Here is a 20,447-nt window from a genome sequence, read left to right on the forward strand (position 1 = left end):
CATAAAAAATGGAAGCTGTCTGCATTGCAAAAAAATATCATCATCAAAGACAAAAGACAATTAATTGGGAAAACTATAACATCTCAAAGATAAAGATTTAGTATATAAAGAATTCTTAAAAATTGAGAAAGGACCAAAACTCATAGTAAAATAGGAATGACATGAAGACTATTCATAAAGATATTCAGATGGTCCTTAAATATATGAAAAGATACCCTACCTTATTCATAGCTAGAGATACAAACTAAAACTAATCTGAAATACCATTTTTTACCTATCAGATTTGGCAAAAATTACCAAGTATGACATAAACATCCTGTTGGCAAGGCTGTGAAAAGAGGCACTCTCATACATTCCTGGTGGGAAAACAAACTGGTACAACCCTTTTGGAGGAGAATTTGGCAATATCTAATAAAAGTACATATGCACTTATATATTTTGACCCAGCAATCCTATTTCTGGGAATTTACCTGAAGGAAGATACATTCCAACAATATGAAAATACACATGCACAAGGTTATTCAATTATAGCATTGTAATGGCAAAATACTGGAAAGGACCTAAATGCCCATACATAGAAGAGTAATTGCATAAGCTATAGTATAGTCACACAATGGAACAGAAGAGTATTTACATAAACTGTAGTATATTCACACTATATAGTTGTTAAAAACGTTTTTGGAGTAAGATCTCCATGAACTGGTATAGTTTCCAGGGTATACTGTAAAGTAGAAAAAAACCACCAAAATATAAAAGAGTTAACTAAAACATGCTACATTTCATGTAAGAAAAAAGGGGAAATAATATCCACTCAGCTATTTATTTATTCAAAAGAGGCATAGGAAGAATAATACAGAAACTAGAGATAGATTACCTATAGGGAATAAGTTCAAGCGGGACAGAAAGGCTACAAGGAGAAGGCAGAAAGGATAGAGAGGAGGGACACTTTCTGTATAGTTCTAACTTTTAGAACTATGCTAATGTCTTACATACAAAAAAAAAAAAACAAAAAAAACAAAAAAAAAAACCAAACAGATTAACAAAGAATGGGTAGCATTCATTATGAAATACAAACAACACCAAATTAACTATCTGCATTACAAATCAATAACATAACGATACTGAAAGGGGGAGCAGAGAAAAGAACCCACATTATTTTGTAAAACAGTATTTTGATTATGCACTAGAAGAGTAAAAAAGGGAACTATAGACAAATACTGCACTGTTAGGCTGTTTTTTGTTGGTAGATAGATGAACTAGTAATTCTGAAAGTACATGTATCCTAGAAATTAAGCAAATAAAAGAAGTGAGCATATTACAAAGTCAGATTTCTTACTGTTGGATAAAAGTTTCAAAAAGAGAAAGACTATAATGAACTCTGTGGGATTGGTCTGGTATTAGAAGTATCATGAATTAATGGATATACACACACATATGGTATACACATACCTATAACACACATATAGATCTAGAAATGGATGTATATATTACATACATTTTCTAGCTCTGTTAAGCAGGCTAGAAGCAATAATACCTCAGTACCGATGACTACATCTAGTGTTGATTTTGGTTTCTAAATACCACTGTTTCATAGAAGGAACTATGGATACTTACAAAAATCAGTTTCCAGGGCTGGAGAAAATACAAGATGAGTCCAGTATATCTTTTGTTGCCAAAAATTAAGGGAGTATTAAAAGTTGGAGATGTCAAAAAGACATGAGGGTCAACTGGAGAGAGTTCACATGGGCAAATCTGGGACATTCTGGGTAACAAAGTAAATAATGGTAGGAATGGGTTGTAACCTATAGAATAATGTAAGGATACACGGGCCCATTATCAATAAAATAAATGTGTAATGAATGGGGGAAAAACCTTCCTCACAACAGAATTTCAACTACTAAAAGTAGAAGGAATGATGGAAACAGAAAATCATCATTTGGCCAATACTACACTGACAACTGTTTCAGGAAAAGAACCATGGGGGACAAAGAACCATGAAGGCCTGCCAATTAAGTGGGCAATAGTGTGAGAAATAGGGTACTTACACCATCCCAAGAATTTCTCCACAAGATACTAATTACAAAGAGAAAGTAGTAATTTGACAGTGGAGAAATCTGACAGACACCACCTTAACCAAGTGATGAAAATTAACATTACTAGCAATGGGACAAATTAACATCATGCTCTTGCTGCTACACTGAGGACACAGCAGTTCTGTGCTATTCTCGCCAAAAATGCATACATGGAATTTAATCATGAGGAAACAGAAGGCAAGGCCCTAGCTGAGAATCTTTTATAAATAATTGGCCTATACTTTTTAAAAAGTCTAAGGTCATGAAAGACAAACACTGAAGAAGTGTCTCAGATTAAGGAAGCTAGAGACAGATGACAACTAAACAATGTGTGATAATGAAGTGGATCTTTGACGAGACATTAGTGGAACAAAAAGTGAAATGTGAAAAAGATCTGTAGAACAACAGTATAAGGTGATATATTAAGGTAATGTAATAATGTTAATTCCCTGATTTTGACAACTGTCCTGGAGTTACTGAAGATGTTAACACTTGGAGAACATGGAAATATCTTGTAATATTTTTGCAATGTTTTCAAAGTCTGAAGTCTTTTCAAAATGAAGTTTAAAATTCAAAAGAAGTACCTTCACTTAAAAGTAACTTGGACAACCCCTCCAAAATAAATCAAGCTAACCTTGATTATTAGAGTTAAGGAACAACATCTGAAACTCAGCCTTCATTTGTAATTATTCAAATTAGAGTTAACCTTAATTCTAAAGTGGAGTTCAATTTTTTATTTACTAAGACCTGATCTATTGGGAAGCAGCATTAGAAACATTCAGAAAACATATTACATGGAGTTAATGGATGGTAGACACTAGAATACCTTCTAACACTTAGGGATTTTCAAAGGTAGGCCTTAGCAGGATTTTCTACAGCACAAGACAGGCAATACTTTGGCAGTGGAGAGGGAGGATTTGGATTAAGTCTTTTCCAACCCCAGATATTATAATGCTATAGAACTATGTGCTAAGTTAGGAAGACTACACTAAGTAATAGTTTTAAAACTCCCTTTACTTTGGCCAACAATCTGGAAAAGAGCAACAATCATAATATCTGTCTCTTCTTTTACGTTAAAAAACAAAACAAAAAAACCAGCGACAATTAAGCAGAATAGAAAATAAGAACACTATTGAGTTTGACAAATTTATTGGTATTTTAGTAAAGACATTCATCTCAGTCGTTTCTCTCCCATCTTGACCTTAGGCTAATATTTGAGTCAAGAAAAGAATATGTAGGAGAGGGATGTTATTTTAACATAAACAGTAAAATGGACAAAAGTGGAAAGTTTGCCTACATTAAAGCAAGTTAAATTCATGTATCTTGATATAATTAAATCATGTAAGAACTAATAGTTCTATATACATTTCCATTGTTTTACTTGGGGCTTACTCTAAACTTAAATGCAAATGAACAAGTGTTAGGAATATATACAGGCTGCTTCTCTGGAGTTATTACTTATTAAAAGAGCTTGGCGAGTAGTTCCCACCAATAAAATAGTCTGAAGCTGCCTCCAAATTAAACATTGCAGGAATTTTCAATTTTTGTTTCTTTTATCTGTGACTAGGTTTTTAAAGATGTGTTTAACTATCACATTAAAAAAGAATTCATATACAAAAATTAAAAAAAAACCCTACAATACACAGATCTAACAACGTATATGTGGTCAAAGATTCCATAAAATATGTTTAAAGATGCATTTTCTTTTTATCTTCAGTACCTAAAATGTGCTTTTGAGAGGCCATTGGTTAATATGTATACACTCAAATAAACCACAGTACTGTCCTAAAATAAAGAATTCTTGTATTAAGTTCAAATCAAATTTGCTTTCACAAGTTAGTAACTTAAATTAAGCTTTAACAAAGTTACAGAAAGTGCATCTTTCTCATTTTCATCTTCATACAATGTTGTCTTTTTGGTGTTTCTACTTTTTAAAAAATAAAAACAGCCACATATTTAAGTATTATGTACATTTAAATTTTTGGTGGTGGTTTGTATTTTAAAAGAAACAGCTTCCTTATGATTTGCCTCAAGATCTGGTGGAAATGCTTGCAGCAACTAACTAGTAACAAAAACCAAGAGAAGCACATTCAAAATACTGATTTACTTTGGTAGCAAATGGTCTTTGAAGACTAATGAAGGTAGACAAGACCCGTCAAGGTGAAGTGGGCTATTTCAAATACTCAACAATTTACATAAAATTAAAAAAAATTTTTTTTTCAAGAGCTAAGCATCTGTACCAACTGATAGTAATGCAATACCTAGTTTTTGATGACTTGAAACAAAACAAATGCCCATTAGGAAAAAAAAAAAGGCTGTACTTTAATTTTATCTAATGTACTTTCAGTCAATAGTCCAGTAACATTTTCCTCCCAATACAATACTCCCTCTCTATAAGGCTGTTCCTGGGAGCCAAACACTTCAGTGTAATAAGGGAGTTAAGAGTAACTGCTTGCAGTTTAAATAGACAATAACTTTTTGCGTCCCTCTTAATGTGCTAATAATTGCGTCTAAAAAAATATGCAATTCTTAGAAAGGTACCATTTCTGATTTTTTTATTATCTGTAACCTTTGGAAACTAATCACATGAAACTACAAAATTAGCAAATGTCTTGAAATCTGTATATAAAACATAAATTACCTCTAATTTCAAACTCTCATTTATTAGTGTACCACTCAATCTTTAAAAAAAAAAAAAAAGGCGGCTCCAAAGATAGTCTTATACCATTCTTTAAAAAAGGAAACTGTTCCTTTTAACTTTACACCCACCCCACACCCAATTTCAAAACACATCATTTAATTGTCTTGGTCATGGACATTTCCAAGATGAGATTTTATATTTCGCTCCCATAGCTTCTGGTTATCAGAAAAACCATGCTTTCCTTTATTGAAGGAGTTTGGTCCTGCTGATGTTGGTGTATCCCTGTGTTAAAAGACAGGAAATTTATTTTAAAAGTTATATAAGGCCTTTCAAAACATATTTGTTTAGTACCTATTATGAACACAAGCTGAACATCAGAAATCCCTACACAATTAAAAAAAAATACTTTCTATAAGACCCATTCCTAAAATTTCAGATTCAGTAGGTCTGAAGAGGGACCAAGCAAATTTGTAGTTTTAACAAACATGTAAGGTACTTTTGACACATAGCTAAGGGAGGCAACCATGACAGTTTTTAAAACTGGTGCTTGAAACCCACTAATAGGGTCATAAAAATCAACTGATGGCTTGCCATCAGCATCTATAAAAAAATGAAATCGAAGAAAAACATGAAGATGCATTACACATAAAAGGGTTCAGTGCCACTGTGGACTTGTGTCATATTTACTTCAATTTTATGTTTTACATGTTTTAAAATGTGTGTGTGTGTGTGTGTACACACACACACACACACACACATACAAACTGGGTATTTAGACTGGGTTCGACAGTAAGTCTAAAGTCTTACTTTGGGTCCCAGTATGAAAGGAAGGTACTCCTTTTCTCTTACCAGAAGGGAAAATAACATCACTGACAGCTCACAGAATTGTTTTGCCCGAATATTTAAGAAAAGTTGGAACACTAAAAGATCATTCTCTACAATCTTTATAAAAAAGCACATACCTTCCAATATTCTTCATCCTCATCTTTGCTTCTGGAGGCATTTCCTCTGGTTCACTCTGGAGGGGAAAAAAAGCAGAGATGACTCATTACAGGTTTATTAAAATTCACTTGCTAACTCATAATACTAAATTTGTATCTAAGCCTTTTAGCATTTTCAATACTGTAAATCTTTGTAAAAGGAAAAAATTATTTATCTTAACTACATTTTAAAAAGAAACACAGCTTCAAGTGTTGATTTTGCATAAAGAAAAAAATCTGGAAAAACTTGGTATTCTAGAACCAAAACCATTTGCTTACTATGCTACACATACACATTGTGCTAAATTCTTTAATATGTACCATCTTTAGGGGTGCCTGGGTGGCTCAGTCGGTTAAGCATCCGACTTTGGCTCAGGTCATGATCTTCACGGTTGATGAGTGCCAGCCCGGCAATGGACTCTGTGCTGACAGCTCAGAGCCTGGAGCCTGCTTCTGATTCTGTGTCTCCCTCTCTCTGCCCCACCCCTGCTTGCACTCTGTCTTTGTCTCTCAAAAATGAATACATGTTAAAAAAAATTAAAAATTAATATGCACTATCTTTTTTTTTTTTTTTTTTGAGAGTGAGGGAGGGAGAGGGAGGAAGGGGCAGAGGCAGAGAGACAGAGACATAGACTCTGAAGCAAGTTCCAGGTTCTGAGCTGTCAGCACAGAACCCACTTCAGATCCTGTCTCCCTTTTTCTCTGCACCTCCCCTGCTTGAGCTCTCTCAAAAATAAACATTAAAATAAAATAAAACCCTAATCACATCCTAAAATAATACAAAACAAACCCCTCCCCCAAACAAATAAACCCTAACAAATCTTATCATCACTTGCATTTTATTTATTTATTTGAGAGAAAAAGACTGAAAACTCACAAGTAGGGGAGGGGGGCGGAGGGAGGGAGAGAGAATCTCAAGCAGGGTCCACACTCAGCTTGGAGCCCAAGGCCCTGGGATTAGGACCTGAGCTGAAATCAAAAGAGTTGGCTGCTCAGGGCACCTGGGTGGCTCAGTCAGCTGAGTGGCCAGCTTCTGCTCAGGTCCTGATCTCACCGTTTCTGAGTTTGAGCCCCATGTCTGGCTCTGTGCTGACAGTTCAGAGCCTGGAGCCTGCTTCGGATTCTGTGTCTCCCTCTCCGTCTGCGCCTCCCCCACTTGTGCACCCAAGCGCGTGCTCTCTCTCTCTCAAAAACAAATAAATATTTTAAAAATTAAAAAAAAAAAAAATTTGGCTGCTCAACTGGCTGAGCATTTGCATTTTAAAGTTGAGGAAACAAGGTTAGTTTGTCCAAAGTCACAAAGCTAATAAATAGCAAAAGAGTTGGATGCCAAAGCAAAGAATCTTAGTAACTTTATGGTATTGTTCCTTCTAAAAACGTCTCCTTCACTATAAAGATATCTCGAAAATCTTGAAAGTTCATTCATTAGTACTTACATAAATGTTGAAAAGATATATGGTAAGTTAAATTCCTTTTTTTTTTTTAAGTTTATTTATTTTTGAGAGAGTGAGCGTGCACAAGCAAGCAGGTAAGGGGCAAAGAGAGGGAGAGAGACAGAATGCCAAGCAGGCTCTGCATTGTCAGTATGGAGCCTGATGCAGGGCTCGAACTCACAAACCGTGAGATCATGACCTGAGCCTAAGTCAGAGGCTTAACTGACTGGTAAGTCAAATAAATGTTGCTGCTGAGCTAAATATTCTTTTTTTTAAATTTTTTTTTCAACGTTTATTTATTTTTGGGACAGAGAAGAGACAGAGCATGAACGGGGGAGGGGCAGAGAGAGAGGGAGACACAGAATCGGAAACAGGCTCCAGGCTCTGAGCCATCAGCCCAGAGCCTGACGCGGGGCTCGAACTCACGGACCGCGAGATAGTGACCTGGCTGAAGTCGGATGCTTAACCGACTGCGCCACCCAGGCGCCCCAATATTCTTTTTTTTTTAAAGTAGGCTCCAAGTCCAACATGGGCTTGAACTCATGACCCAGGATGAAGAGTCTCATGCACATCCTACTGACTGAGACAGACAGGTGACCCCCAAGCCCCCTTTTAGGTAAGCTCCAACAACCCTCAGATCAACAGTCATGCGTGCTTACATACTACTGAGTCAGCCAGGCACCTCTAAATATTTTTTTAAAAGAGTGTTCTCAAGATCTAGTCTAAAGGGGTTTCTACTGGTCAAATCTGGGGCAAGCACTATAGCTTACTGAATAAAGAACTGATGAGCCTACACTTACATAAATAAGGGGAAGTTCTTCCTTATAGTAAGAGACAATAAATATACAAGAGATAAAAGAACAAGAAAAATCATAATTGATTCTGGTAGGAATCCCTCAATGGATGTTAACACTCATGAGAATGTTTTTATTATTACTATTTTCTTAAATGTTTATTTTTGAGAGAAAGAGTACAAGCAGGGGAGCAGCAGAGACAGCAGAGAGCCCGTTTCATGAGATCATGACCCGAGCTGAAGTCAGAGGTTTAACTGACTGATCCAGCCAGGTGCCTTGTATTTTTTTTTTTTTTTAATTACAGACTTTATTTTTAAGTAATCTCTACACCCAACTTGGGGCTCAAATATAAACCCCAAGATCAAGAGTTGCAAGCTCTACCAACTAAACCAGCCAGATGCCCCCCCCATATAATCTTTAATTACAAAAGGTAAAACAATCATCTGAAAAGCAGAAGGGTGCCCGGGTGATTCAGTTGGTTAAGCTACCGACTTTGGCTCAGGTTGTGATCTTGTGGTTCGTGAGTTCGAGGCCGGCGTCGGGCTCTGTGCTGACAGCTTGGAGCCTGGAGCCGGCTCTCTGCCCCTCCCCTGCTAATGCTCAAAGATAAATAAACATTAAAAAAATTTTTTTTTGAAAACAGGGGAATCTGGCAGACATCACTTTAACCAAAAGATCAAAGTTAACACCGTCAGTAATGGGACATACTGACAACATGTGCACCCTGATTATGATGCATTAAGAACTTGGCATAGCTTCTGTGGTACTCCTGCCAAAGTAAGTAATGTGAATCTAATCATAAGGAAACATCACACAAATTCAAACTAAGGAAAACTTTACAAAATAACTGGCCTGGACTCTTCAAAAATGTTAATGCCATGGAACAGAGGCCAAGGAATTGTCCAAATTAAAGGAGACTAAAAAGGTAACAATGAAAAATATATTTTTAAAATTTAAAATTAATTAAATGGATGCCCTCTTTGTCAAATATATTTTAGGCCCAGATATATATCCCGTGTTACTTATGTTCTTCAGAAAAAGGAAAAACCAGATGATTTTAGATACACACATTCTTTTATCTAAGAGACAAGTTAAAATTAATATCCTTTACCATCATTAACTTGTTAATTTCTCCATTTGCCAAACAGGAATAACTACATCGCATGATTCATAGAAATATATGGAGGATAAAATAAAGTTATATGAAAAGACCCAAATTGTTAGGCATTCAAAAAAAGCCATTACTATCATGTAGGTGTTTACCATTTCCAGCCCCTCTTTTCACACACGCTGTTCCCTTTTTCGTATATTGTCCTCTCATACATTCTGTACATAGCAAAAAGCTACCTAATCTCTCAAGAATGTTAGAGATAACAGAAAACATGGGATATTATTTTTTAGTTTTTTTTTTTAACGTTTTATTATTTACTTTAGAGAGAGAGAGAGTGTGGGTAGGGTAGGGACAGAAAGAGAGATAGACATAGAATCTAGAGCAGGCTCCAGGCTCTGAGCTGTCAGCATAGACATTTCCACAGAATCCTACAACTCTGACAAGTAGTTTAAAAATGTATGATTTAAACTGACTTTTCATTTTACAACTGAGAAACGAAGGCTCCAAAAAGGAAAAGTGATTTATTTCACAGGCTTTCTACTAGTTAGTAACTGGACAAGACAGGAGAAGAATCCAGGTCTTCCCACTGCCAGTTCAGTGCTGGCATCTAGTTACTTGGCCTCTCTTCCTGCCTTGAATTTCTATTATCACTTCATATCTTTGTATACTTTTGAGTTTCATTTTGTACTATTTTATGCCCTATGAGACTGAGTTCCTGGAGGGACATGTCTGAATTATCTTTGCAATCTCACTGTGCCTAGCATATAGAAATTACTCAGGGGCGCCTGGGTGGCTCAGTCGATTGGGCGACTGACTTCAGCTCAGGTCATGATCTCACGGTTTGTGGGTTTGAGCCCTGCGTCGGGCTTTGTGCTGACAGCTCGGAGCCTGGAGTCTGCTTCAGATTCTGTGTCTCCCTCTCTCTCTGCCCCTCCTCAGCTCATGCTCATTCACTCGCTCGCTCTCTCTCTCTCCCAAAAATAAATAAACATTAAAAAAAGTTGCTCAAGTGTGTGCAATGAATTAAGTGCAAAGAACCCAGAGATAACCACAGTAATTCTTTACCTATTGATCTGGGCTCTAATCATTCCATACTTATCCTTGCCCAAACGTCTACAGCAATCTCCAGTCCAGACAAATACAGCTGCTAGTATTTATGACTTGTCTTAGCTTATAAAAGTATTCTTTGCTTTATCAAAACCCTGCCTAATGTTTTAGTATCCAATTCTTACTTCTTCTCTTTTATGTTCTTCCCAATTATTTCAGCCCACACTGTGCTCCTCTGAATGTGTAATTCTTATCCATATTGTTTTTGAGAGCAATTACTCATGTACCCTGTTAACAGTTAATTGTTATACAATGGGGTCACATCTTAAGAGGGGGTTAGGTTTCTAAAGTCAGAGACCAAAGAAAAAAAAATCAGTCAAAATGATGCTTTAAATTCCATACGTTATTCATAAGCACAAGAAGAGAGGGACACTGTGAGAGGCATGAAAGAGCTAAGACTGTCTAAGAGAATAGCAGATAAGCAACTCGTGCTCACTTTGGAACACATGCTTAATGAACAGAACTTCTAGCAGAATCACCTGCACTATTAGCTATTCCTCATGGGAGAAAACACTATAGCTGTCTTTTGTAAGCTGAATGAATGCATGATGCCTGAACACTGAAGACTCCAACTATAAAATTATTAAAGGCAGCAGCATTAAATCTGTCTTTTCCTGGATCCTACATATTTCCTAGCACATATATATGATATATGTATCAACATATACATCAGGCATTTGTTGATTTGATTCTTAAGGTCATTGCCCCCAAAGGCAGTTATATTTTAAATAATCCTACAACTACATAAATAGAAATATCCAGATTTTGCAGGCATCACAAAAAAATCTATTCAGAATTACAAAGAAAATTCACTAGTACCATTAATGCAACCTACAACCTGCCACTAACTTCATTAAAGAACTGATTCAAGTAAAATAAACAAAACTAGGTATCAACTTACATCTTCATCTTCATTAAAAGCTGCTGCTACTGAAAGAGTTTTTGGAGCAAGAGTTGGAACAGTTTCTTTAGGCTTCTGAAGAAGAAACACATTAAGAAGTATCACATAATGTTTACACAGGCTTGTTTAATGATACAAATAATTTATCTTCAAAGATTCAATTTTATGTTTTCATAGAAACATACTAAGGAACTCAGAACAAACTTTAAAGAACTCCATTTTCTCTTTTTACAAATGTGGTTATCAATGGGTAGCTTTCATTTTATTAATGATACGTCCATTTGTTTTCATCCTGTAAAAGATTTTCTAGTCAGGATCTGTAATTTAATATCATTTAGCTAAGGGATACCTGGTAAAGATAAAGGTAAATGATTAGTAGTACTTGCCCACAGTGGTCAAGAATGAACTGCAGTGCGACTTAAGAACATAAAAGACACCAAGACTCCTCTCCCTACTAGTGTTCTGCCCTGTAGCCTGTAAATATGTTTCTCTTCTATCCAACCTAAGTTTTTGAGGTAAACTGCCCTATCATCATCCTCTCACCATCAATCTGGTCTTCAACCCACTGCAATCAGGCTTCCTCCCTCATTCTCCCATGGCTCCTCACTCACCTAGAATCAGGTGACCTTGATTCTGTAGGGTCACCAATGACTGGTGTGCTGCTTTTGACTCTAATCACCAGCTCCTTTTTGAAAACACTCCTACCTTGAATTCTCTGACACTGCTTTTTATAGGCTATTCTAATTCTCTGACCTTTTGTTCTTTGTTTCCTCCTGTTCCCCCCCTAAATAACACATACCCAAGATTCTGTTCTTAGTGACCTTTCCTTCTCTGTACTTCCCTGGTCAACTCCATTCACTCCCATGGTTTTAACTACCAAATCTTAAATGTCTACCCCCAAATAGAATGTCACATGCCTACTGGAGCTCCACTTAAGAGCTCCGATGGGTACTTTAGTTTGACAGTGTTCTAAGTACCCAAGCCAGAAATCCTTTTCTTCAACTTGCACTCTATCATAAAGTCCTGTAGATTAAATATTTAATAGACTTACGTCTCCCTCTGCCTTCCCATTAACTACCATACTACGGACACCTAAGGCCCTTTAGCATTACTTGCCTGAACTACTGTTAGAAATACCATCCCCTACTCTCAATTTTCTCCTCTATAATGGCACCAAAGTGATATTTCTAAAATGCACATCTGTTTAAGGGTTAAGCTTCCTTACAACAGTTTCATAGCTCCACTAGAACTTAAAGAATAAAACCAAACCATGCAAGTCCTTTATGATTTGGTTCTATGGTCTCATTTAGGGGGCTTTTCATCCCTATATTTGCATACCAATTTCCAACTACATTTTCCTGAATGTACCATGTGGCTTCACATCTAAACTACTTTTGCATGAAATTCTTTTTATCTGAGATGCCCTTTGCCTCCTGTCTATACAGTTAAGGCCAACTCAAGCATCACCTCATCAGTGAAATCTTCTCTGATCTCCTGAAACAAAATGAACCACGCTTTCTTTTTATAACACAAACACTTTTGTCAATAATGCTTGCTTTTGAAGGAATAAAAACCATTAATTTGGAGATTATGCATAAAGACTCTAGAAATACCCTTTACTCTTTTAAAGATGTCAGGTATTTGATGTTGTACATACACATATGACACAAGTATCTGCTGATCAACTATCTTTTCATATCATATAATAAAAGCAATAGTTTCAACTATTTTTTTGTATCTTACATCCCACCTCCCTAAGACAACTGTAGTTATACTATAGTTTATTTTATGAAAACAAGTTTTTGTTTTCCAAAGATTAGGAAGTTTTTACTGAGTAGACTTTCTCAAACAAAACCCTCCCTTCTAAAATGAGGAGGAATTACTACATCATGTCAATGATTTAGAAAAAGTAGGGATTTGCATATCTAATTTAGGGGTGTGTTGAACCACAGCAGAATCTATTATCGACAAGAATATCTATATTGAAGTGTGTCTGAGAATACACGTTGAATGACTATCAGAAAAACACAAATACTTATGCAGTTAGGTCTATGCAACTTTATAAAAAAAAAATATTAAACAAAAAGAAATCAGCTCAAATAGGAAGAATAGTCATGAAGTAATGAAGTTATAAGCAGAATGTCTTTTGTTTGGAATGAATTTTTTAAAGGAATAAAAAGAAAACAAATAGGAAAAAGCAAAACAACATAGGGTAGGAGTAGGGGTCCTGAGAAATGGTAGCTCTTCTAAAACTGTAAGTATAACTCAAACACATTGACTCTAGTAGGAACTTGATCCATATCATATTTTTAAGATCTTGGAATGAACATCATACACAGAATAAAGCTGTGTGCACCTGGCAAATAAGCATTAATTTTCACAGAACAGACATGAATAAACAACTCAAAAGTAGTAATCCCAGTAATTTTAGGATTATTCTCCTTACACAAGAATGTGACTATTTTCTAAAGCCAACAGTGTACACTATTTAAGTAACATTTTTTTCTGAAAGACCTATGTGGTTGAAGCATATGAAATTATCACTTTTGTAGGTCAAAATTAGTCAAATATCAAAACTTCATAATAAGCTTCAATCTATTATTTCAAAACTTTCCAGATACTCCACAGTTAGTTAATTATTAACTTAAGGTTTATATTTAAAACAAGGGACCAAAAGTTGATCTGTCATTGGATATATAGAACTCAATGTCCATTTGTAGCTCCAAAGTAAAGTGACCAGGAAGCTCTTCTTATCAAGCAGTATCTTACTAGTACTTATTTCTAGAAATATTATTTTTAATATTACTGGAGTTGAAAAATAAGGAAAAAAAATGAAATTCTTTCTGAAAATGTTTTTCAGAGGTTTTACTCAACTGAGAAAAATTCTAAGCTGTTACTTTATAAATCATATATTCCCTATAATAGTTGCTCCTTCTCATACTCCAAACCTTTTTGAAAAAGTTTTACTGAGTTATGATTTATCCATATTGTTCTTGAATATAGAGCTAATAACTTCTTAAATACTTAACATGTAAGTTCATGTACCAAAGTACCTTTTTACACTCAATTTACCATAACCCCATAAAAGCAGGTTTCCAAAACAAATTCTTAAGCCCCATTATGCACACCATATAGATCAAATAACAACTCACACTTGATCCAAGTTTGATGGATATGGCTGAGGCTTTCTTTGTCGTCTGACTACCTATGGCAAATCCAAACTTGGAGATCTTTGTAGGCTTTGTTGGGAGGTCTGCAGCTTCTTCTTCAGCTGATCGCTTCTCAGCGCTGCGACTGGAACTTTCCCCTCCATTACTGGAAGAAACAGTCTTAGTTTTCACAGGTTTTTCTGCTTCTTCTTCAGGTCCTGGTGAAGTCGAAACAACTTACCAAGATGAGCTATTTTTACTGAGCAGATTGATGGGAGCAGCAACCTCAAAAAGCATCGTTATAAGGAAGATACCTCTGCAGGTGTCACCTACTGACCCAACAGTCTCTTCCACTGTGTTAGAGTGTACAGCAGGAACTGAGATTGTGTGGCAGTAGAAGAGGGTCCCATGAATTAACTAGCATAAAATACAGAGCAATTTGAAATTATAAACGTAGAGTTCATATAATGTAAGACCCTTCAACTAAACACTATTATAGAAGTTATCTAATAATCTAATTATTTGTGGAATTTTGCTTTTTAGAAATTAAACTAGCTTGTGAATATTAGTCCACATCACAGGAAAACACATTTGACTAATAAATTCTAACATTCTTCAATTATATACTACTATTTATACAAAGTACCTAGCTATGAATGGTCCATTATTACCTGAACTACAGTGCTAATACAGCCTGGAGTAATTTTCTTGAGTGATGTGTGCCTCATGTACCTCTCACACGATTTTTAGAGTTGAAAAGGAAACTCAAGGAAGCCTTCAAGTCATCCCCTCTAATGTAACTTAATTCTACTTTGAAAGCTTGGTTATCATCTGTTTTAATGATCATACTTAGGTTCATACACTACTTTTTATAATGAAAGAAATATGAACTAATTATAATTTCAAATAGTAGAAGCCATACATATGTAGACTAGGAATGTAAGAGGGCTTTCAATGATTTGGCTTGAGTCTGTATTAATCAATGAATGGTAATAGTAAGTTTTTATTTTGAGTATCTTTGGTCCTTTGCACAAGAAGGCTACTTAATATATTGGAATGTAAGATAGAAGAAGTTTGGTTGATTATTAAAAATTTTATTTTCTTGCCCCAATTCACCCTAGAGAATGTTTTCTGTTACACTAGTTTATGAAGACAAGATGCTCTAAGCAATATCCCTGACAACTGTTAAGAAAACAGGACATTTCTAGAATGGGGGAAAGCGGGAAATCAAACACAGATAGATGGACAAGTAATATTAAAAAATCCAGAGACTATATATCTTAATCCATGTATTTCTGGAATGATGAGGTCTCTAAATTAATAAGCACTTTGAACAGAACATTTGATTTCGTTTATAGGAAAGACAACAGGAACTCTATCCCCTTTGGACAGTGGTGAAAGTTATAATAAAATGTTGAGGAGGAATTAAGCAGGATTAGCTTTTGGGATTTCCCCAGGAGACAAAGATAGCACTGGAATGGTTGCTGGAGGTGCCAGTCACTTATTTAGATATGAAATTACAAAAGCACCTGAAGAATGTAAGATTAATATTCAATAGTTGAAATACAGAAATGTAGAATTTCTTAAAAATAAGACAGTATTATGCCAACATTAGTTTATAACTAAAAGCAGTGTTCTAAATTTCATTCTGCATTGTTTATAGTTTTGATCAATTATGAATTATACTGTAGAACCTAAACAATAATAACTATTTCTTTGTGACTGACGGCTAAAATTGAAAACTCAGTCTCTATGTATGGGAACACATATAAACATATAGAAAATGCACTGGGTTTACAAAAAGAAACAATCTATATATATTAAGGCACAAATTTTGTGCAAACACAAACTCTAGAAAACATCAAATAGCATAAAGAACATTTAGTCTTGACTGTGGTATATACAACTCTGCTTTTGAACTGTGACCCAAGAACTATACATAATTACTCAAGATCTCCAGTTCTTTAAAAAAAACCTATCTTTTCTTAATTCTAGGTCTCCTTTTACCCACAAAATTCTGGAACAAAGAATCTAGAAAAACGATAGCATAAATATGAAACAGAATGAAAAACATAAATCTTACTATAATATTAGTACAATTAAGCGTGATAACTGGCTGAACTCGTATGTGATAATATATGAAACAATACTATCTGTCCAATCCCATGATGCTATAGGGAAGATTTCTATAGACACTGCTGTAAAAAAGGTAGCATGAACGGGGAAGTTGGGAAAACTACCATTAATTAGGTAACCAACTGGCAGCAACTCAATTTTATTTTTATCTGCCCTCTTGACACCTTAAGAGGCAGACTATTAAGACCACCCACATTTCAGGTCCACACTGAAGATGAAACATGCTATGTCTAGTAGGTCATTTCTAAACACGACTGATTCCAGATCCAGCAATTATTTTTGGACATAGTAAATAACTCTTTGGCCTTGCTCTTCTCAAGAAGCTTTTTTTTTTTTTTTAAACAACTGTAAATACTCAACAACTTTAGAAAACATCCGCTCTTCAACAAAGGGATGGGGGAAAGGGAGTGAAGGAAAGTAGGTGTACTATTAGTATTTATTACTTAGCCTTAAATGGCTCAATGTATCACATGGATTGGAGCTGCTATTTTCTCTTTAGGTAATCTAATAATTACGTAGTAAAATACACAAAACATTTAGGAAATACAGCAAATGAAAACAGAAAAATGTGACAGACAAATCCATATTATCAATGAGACTGTTGTCACAGTTTCTACAAATCTATAGTTCATCAGAAGAGAAAATTATTTCAACCTAATTTGAGCTTTGAAATAGACCATTAAATATCAACACTAATTTCAAGGTCCATTAAAGTGTTTATCTTTAAATACAACATGTTCTGCACTTTAGCATTTGGGGGGCTTTTAATCAAGAACTCCTGTTTTCAATTTATTTAATGAGATCGCTGAATTTTGGAAAGTGAAAAAATTTTTAGATGGCCATAGTTTGGCAATGTGAAAATTTTAGCAATATGACTTACATTTTTGTTGTTTTTAATAGGGATTTGAAATTCTCTTTATTTCCTATTCATTGAATCTCACTACACATCCCTCATTAAAAGTAGTTCAAGGTTGGAACTTTTAGATTCTGAGGGAGAAGCAAGAGTCATCTGTCAGAATATCCATGCTCTAGAGAATGTGACTTTTATTTTATTTATTTTTTAATGCTTTTTAAAAAAATGTTTATTTTTAAGAGAGAGAGAGAGAGAGGGAGAGAGAAGAGAGAGAGTGCAGGGGAGGGAAAGAGAGAGAGGGAGCTAGAGGATCACTGACAGTAGAGAGCCAGATGGGGGCTCCAACTCAAGAACCCCAAGATCATGACCCTGAGCCAAAGTAGGACACTTAACTGAGCCACCCAGTCACCCCTATTTATTTTTAAGTTTATTTATCTTGAGAGAGAGAGAGAGAGAGAGAGAGAGAGAGAGAGAGAGAATGAGAGCAAGCTCAGGGGAGGGGCAGAAAGAGAGAATTCCAAGCAGGCTCCGCACCATCAGTGCAGGCCTGAACTCAGGGACTGCGCAAGATCATGACCTCAACCGAAATAAAGAATTAGACCCTTAACTGACTGAGCCACCCAGGCGCCCGGCAACTTACATTTTAAAGAATATGTGATCAGTTTTTTAAAAATAAGAAAATCACAAAACAATTTACAGCAAAATATAAATGCGTAAAATTATATATAAAAGTACTAGATTCTTTATCAAGGATTATTTTAATAAAAGGGATTTTATTGAGTTTGTATTCATTCCGAGCAAACAAAGTATGTAGATTAATGTGAAATCAAATTACACATGGTACTAGCACATTTTTTCTTTTCCACTGAATAGTTGGAAAGGAGGGCTTTGTAGGACAAAGTTACCTTATTTTGAAAAAAAAATTAGCTAATAAAGTTTAACTCCATAAGGATATATTCTTCATGATCCATTTGTATTTTGGTAGCTTCTTCATTTGATAAAAGAGTACACAGCTACCTCTCCAAAAGGACTGACAAGCAGTTTAAATGAGAACATATTCAAGACCCTCCTAGTGGCTGGTATAATAAATGTCAATTTCATTCAAGTAGTTCTTAGATAACATGAAACAGCATGAGGTGGCCATGATTATGATATGGACAGCTTTTCTAAAATTTCTATTTCAAGGAGCTACAAAAATTTAGCCAAAGGAGAAAAAAAATCTGCCCAAAGCCTTATTCCCCCACCCCCCCCTTCTTTAAGGTGAGAGCAAGCTCAAGTAAGTAGCTTCTCTTACTGACATAAATTCATTCATAACTACTTATAAGAAAATACACTTCCAACTTACTGGACTGTTCAAAAGGAACTAAAAATCAGAATATTCTCTAGGTAAGTCCCTAAGATAAGCTTGATAGTGTTTGAAAATAGTGACCACTTGCCATAAAATTAGCAATTCAGCAACATCCACAGTGTTAAGTGTTTTAGCTATGATTCCTCTGTATAAATTCATTAAAAATACCTGACATTCAAAAATGGTTTAATATGCAACAGCACCATTTTCTTGTAAAGGCAGGCAAATCCAAGGCAAATTATGATGAAGTTATTAAGGGATATTATTCTAAATCACCAAGGATACCATAAAATTTTTGATATCAATCACCCAAGATAATTTTATACCACCACCACACACACAAAAATATGCTAAAATAAAAACATCAATGTTCATGCTATACAGCTAATTATCCCTAACTGAAAGGGTGGTGGATAAATTACACAGTGGAGTTATGTTGACACTTAAAGTACATTTTGGCAACACATTAAACACATCTCCCATATTCTCAAGACATTTAAAAAGCTATCTTACAAAATTAAAAGATAGTCTAAAAGCCAGGTAAAATTCTTTAGGTCACAGATCTTTGTTTTTCCTCAAACTACTAATTTTTAACGTAATTTTACTCAATAATTTCCAAGATAATTTTTGAGGGGGGAAAAAATCCCTAACGAGGTAGTACTAAATGGTTTAAACTGCTGTTTTTTATTCCCAAGGCAATTCACATTAAACATCATATTAATAAGGTCCTAGTAACTGCTTTCATATGCTAATAATCTGTATTTTCTTTAAATACTTCAAGGATAAGACTTGAGGAAGTCAGAAAAGAGAGTAATACTTAAAACGTTCTCAAGACATTATGATCACCTCCCACGTGTTAAGTTACTTGCCTTGTTACGACAAAGGGGGATGGGCGGGCGCCTGGAAAGATGTTTCTTTCCCTACATGCACAAGGTCCAAATTTATAAGAGTGGAGGGTACAGAATGAAGACAACTGTAATCCGAGTTCACATCGTAACAAAATACAGGAAAAGTCACACTAGCCTATTAAGCCACCTAAATATCTGTCAGCAGTTAGCTGGCAAGAACCTAACTGAGAAAAGCAGACACTTAGAAGAAAGGCAACCAAACCCTAACCCTAAGACCCCGCATCTTAAACCAGCGGGCAGGCAATGGTATTCTTTCCCTCCATCTCCTCGACCCATCCCCATTACAGGGTCGGTATTCAGCTTGGAAATGAAAGAGAAAAGGCCGGGGTCGTACACCACCTCGGCGAAAAGGGAGAAGCAAACTAACTCCTAGGTGTAACTTAGAGGCCAGCACCATTGGAAACTCGGCCTGTGGCCAGTGCCTGCGGCCACCGCTCGGTGACTCTTCCTGTGTGTGTGCGCGTGTTTTGTGTGATGTGCGTCTCCGGTGTGGCGGTAGCGGCTCCTGCACTGCCGCTCCTGGTCCCACCCCGAGTTCGATACCCCTCTCTGGTACCCATCTCCCTTCTCATTGGAAGCAGAGCCTCCGCTGGGGCCAGCAGGTGACCAACAGTGGTCGGCTATCCCCCGGCAAGGAGGCGATGTGGGCCCGGATCCCAGCGGGCCGCGCCGGGCGTGCCCGGGTCTCGTCTGGGCCCAGCACCTGGCCGGGTGAGCGCCAGATCCGCCCATTTTCGTCCCCATCCTATTCCCCCCACCCCGGGGCGCTCAAAGAAAGGCCCAGAGCATCCCACGCAGCCCGCGACGCTGGGGTTGTGTTCACCTCCGGCGGCTCCAGCTCGTTGCGGCTTCTCAGGCTTCTCCTCTCCCGCCTTCCCGTCCGCCATTTTCCCCGCCGCGGCCTCCGCTGCAGCCACGCCAAGGACGTCACGGCCCCGCCCAGCAACCATTGAGTTTCGGAGCCAGCTCTCGAGGCTGCAGCCTAGAGCGACCCTGGAAAGTAAAAAGATGCCG

General features: G+C 36.4%; 1 protein-coding gene across 2 annotated transcripts; it reads right to left on the reverse strand.

Annotated features, from left to right (window-relative positions):
• Positions 1–3,204: 3,204 nt before the first annotated feature.
• Positions 3,205–20,378, reverse strand: PCNP (PEST proteolytic signal containing nuclear protein). 2 transcript variants are annotated; one of them, XM_047876621.1, is made up of 5 exons: positions 20,257–20,378; positions 14,192–14,406; positions 11,040–11,114; positions 5,676–5,731; positions 3,205–4,995 (listed from the first exon to the last, which is right to left on the reverse strand). In XM_047876621.1, the coding sequence occupies exons 1-5, from the start codon at positions 20,318–20,320 to the stop codon at positions 4,869–4,871; spliced, it is 537 nt and encodes a 178-aa protein (XP_047732577.1). In that variant the 5' UTR covers positions 20,321–20,378; the 3' UTR covers positions 3,205–4,868. The 2 variants fall into 2 exon arrangements, with proteins under 2 accessions (XP_047732577.1, XP_047732579.1); XM_047876623.1 differs by lacking the exon at positions 20,257–20,378 and adding an exon at positions 14,430–14,500 and having other exon boundaries at positions 14,192–14,354.
• Between the last annotated feature and the right edge of the window lie 69 nt (positions 20,379–20,447).

The sequence above is a fragment of the Prionailurus viverrinus genome, chromosome C2 (assembly GCF_022837055.1).
Source record: "Prionailurus viverrinus isolate Anna chromosome C2, UM_Priviv_1.0, whole genome shotgun sequence".
Lineage (NCBI taxonomy): Eukaryota > Metazoa > Chordata > Mammalia > Carnivora > Felidae > Prionailurus > Prionailurus viverrinus.

Bases quoted from the DNA above. Each gene is read 5' to 3' on its own strand.
- PCNP (XM_047876621.1), bottom strand. From the start codon at position 20,320: ATGGCGGACGGGAAGGCGGGAGAGGAGAAGCCTGAGAAGCCGCAACGA. The intron at 14,407-20,256 runs GTGAACACAACC...CGACTTCACCAG, and splicing joins ACGAGCTGGAGCCGCCGGAG to GACCTGAAGAAGAAGCAGAA. The intron at 4,996-5,675 runs GTATGTGCTTTT...CTTTTAACACAG, and splicing joins AGGATGAAGAATATTGGAAG to GGATACACCAACATCAGCAG.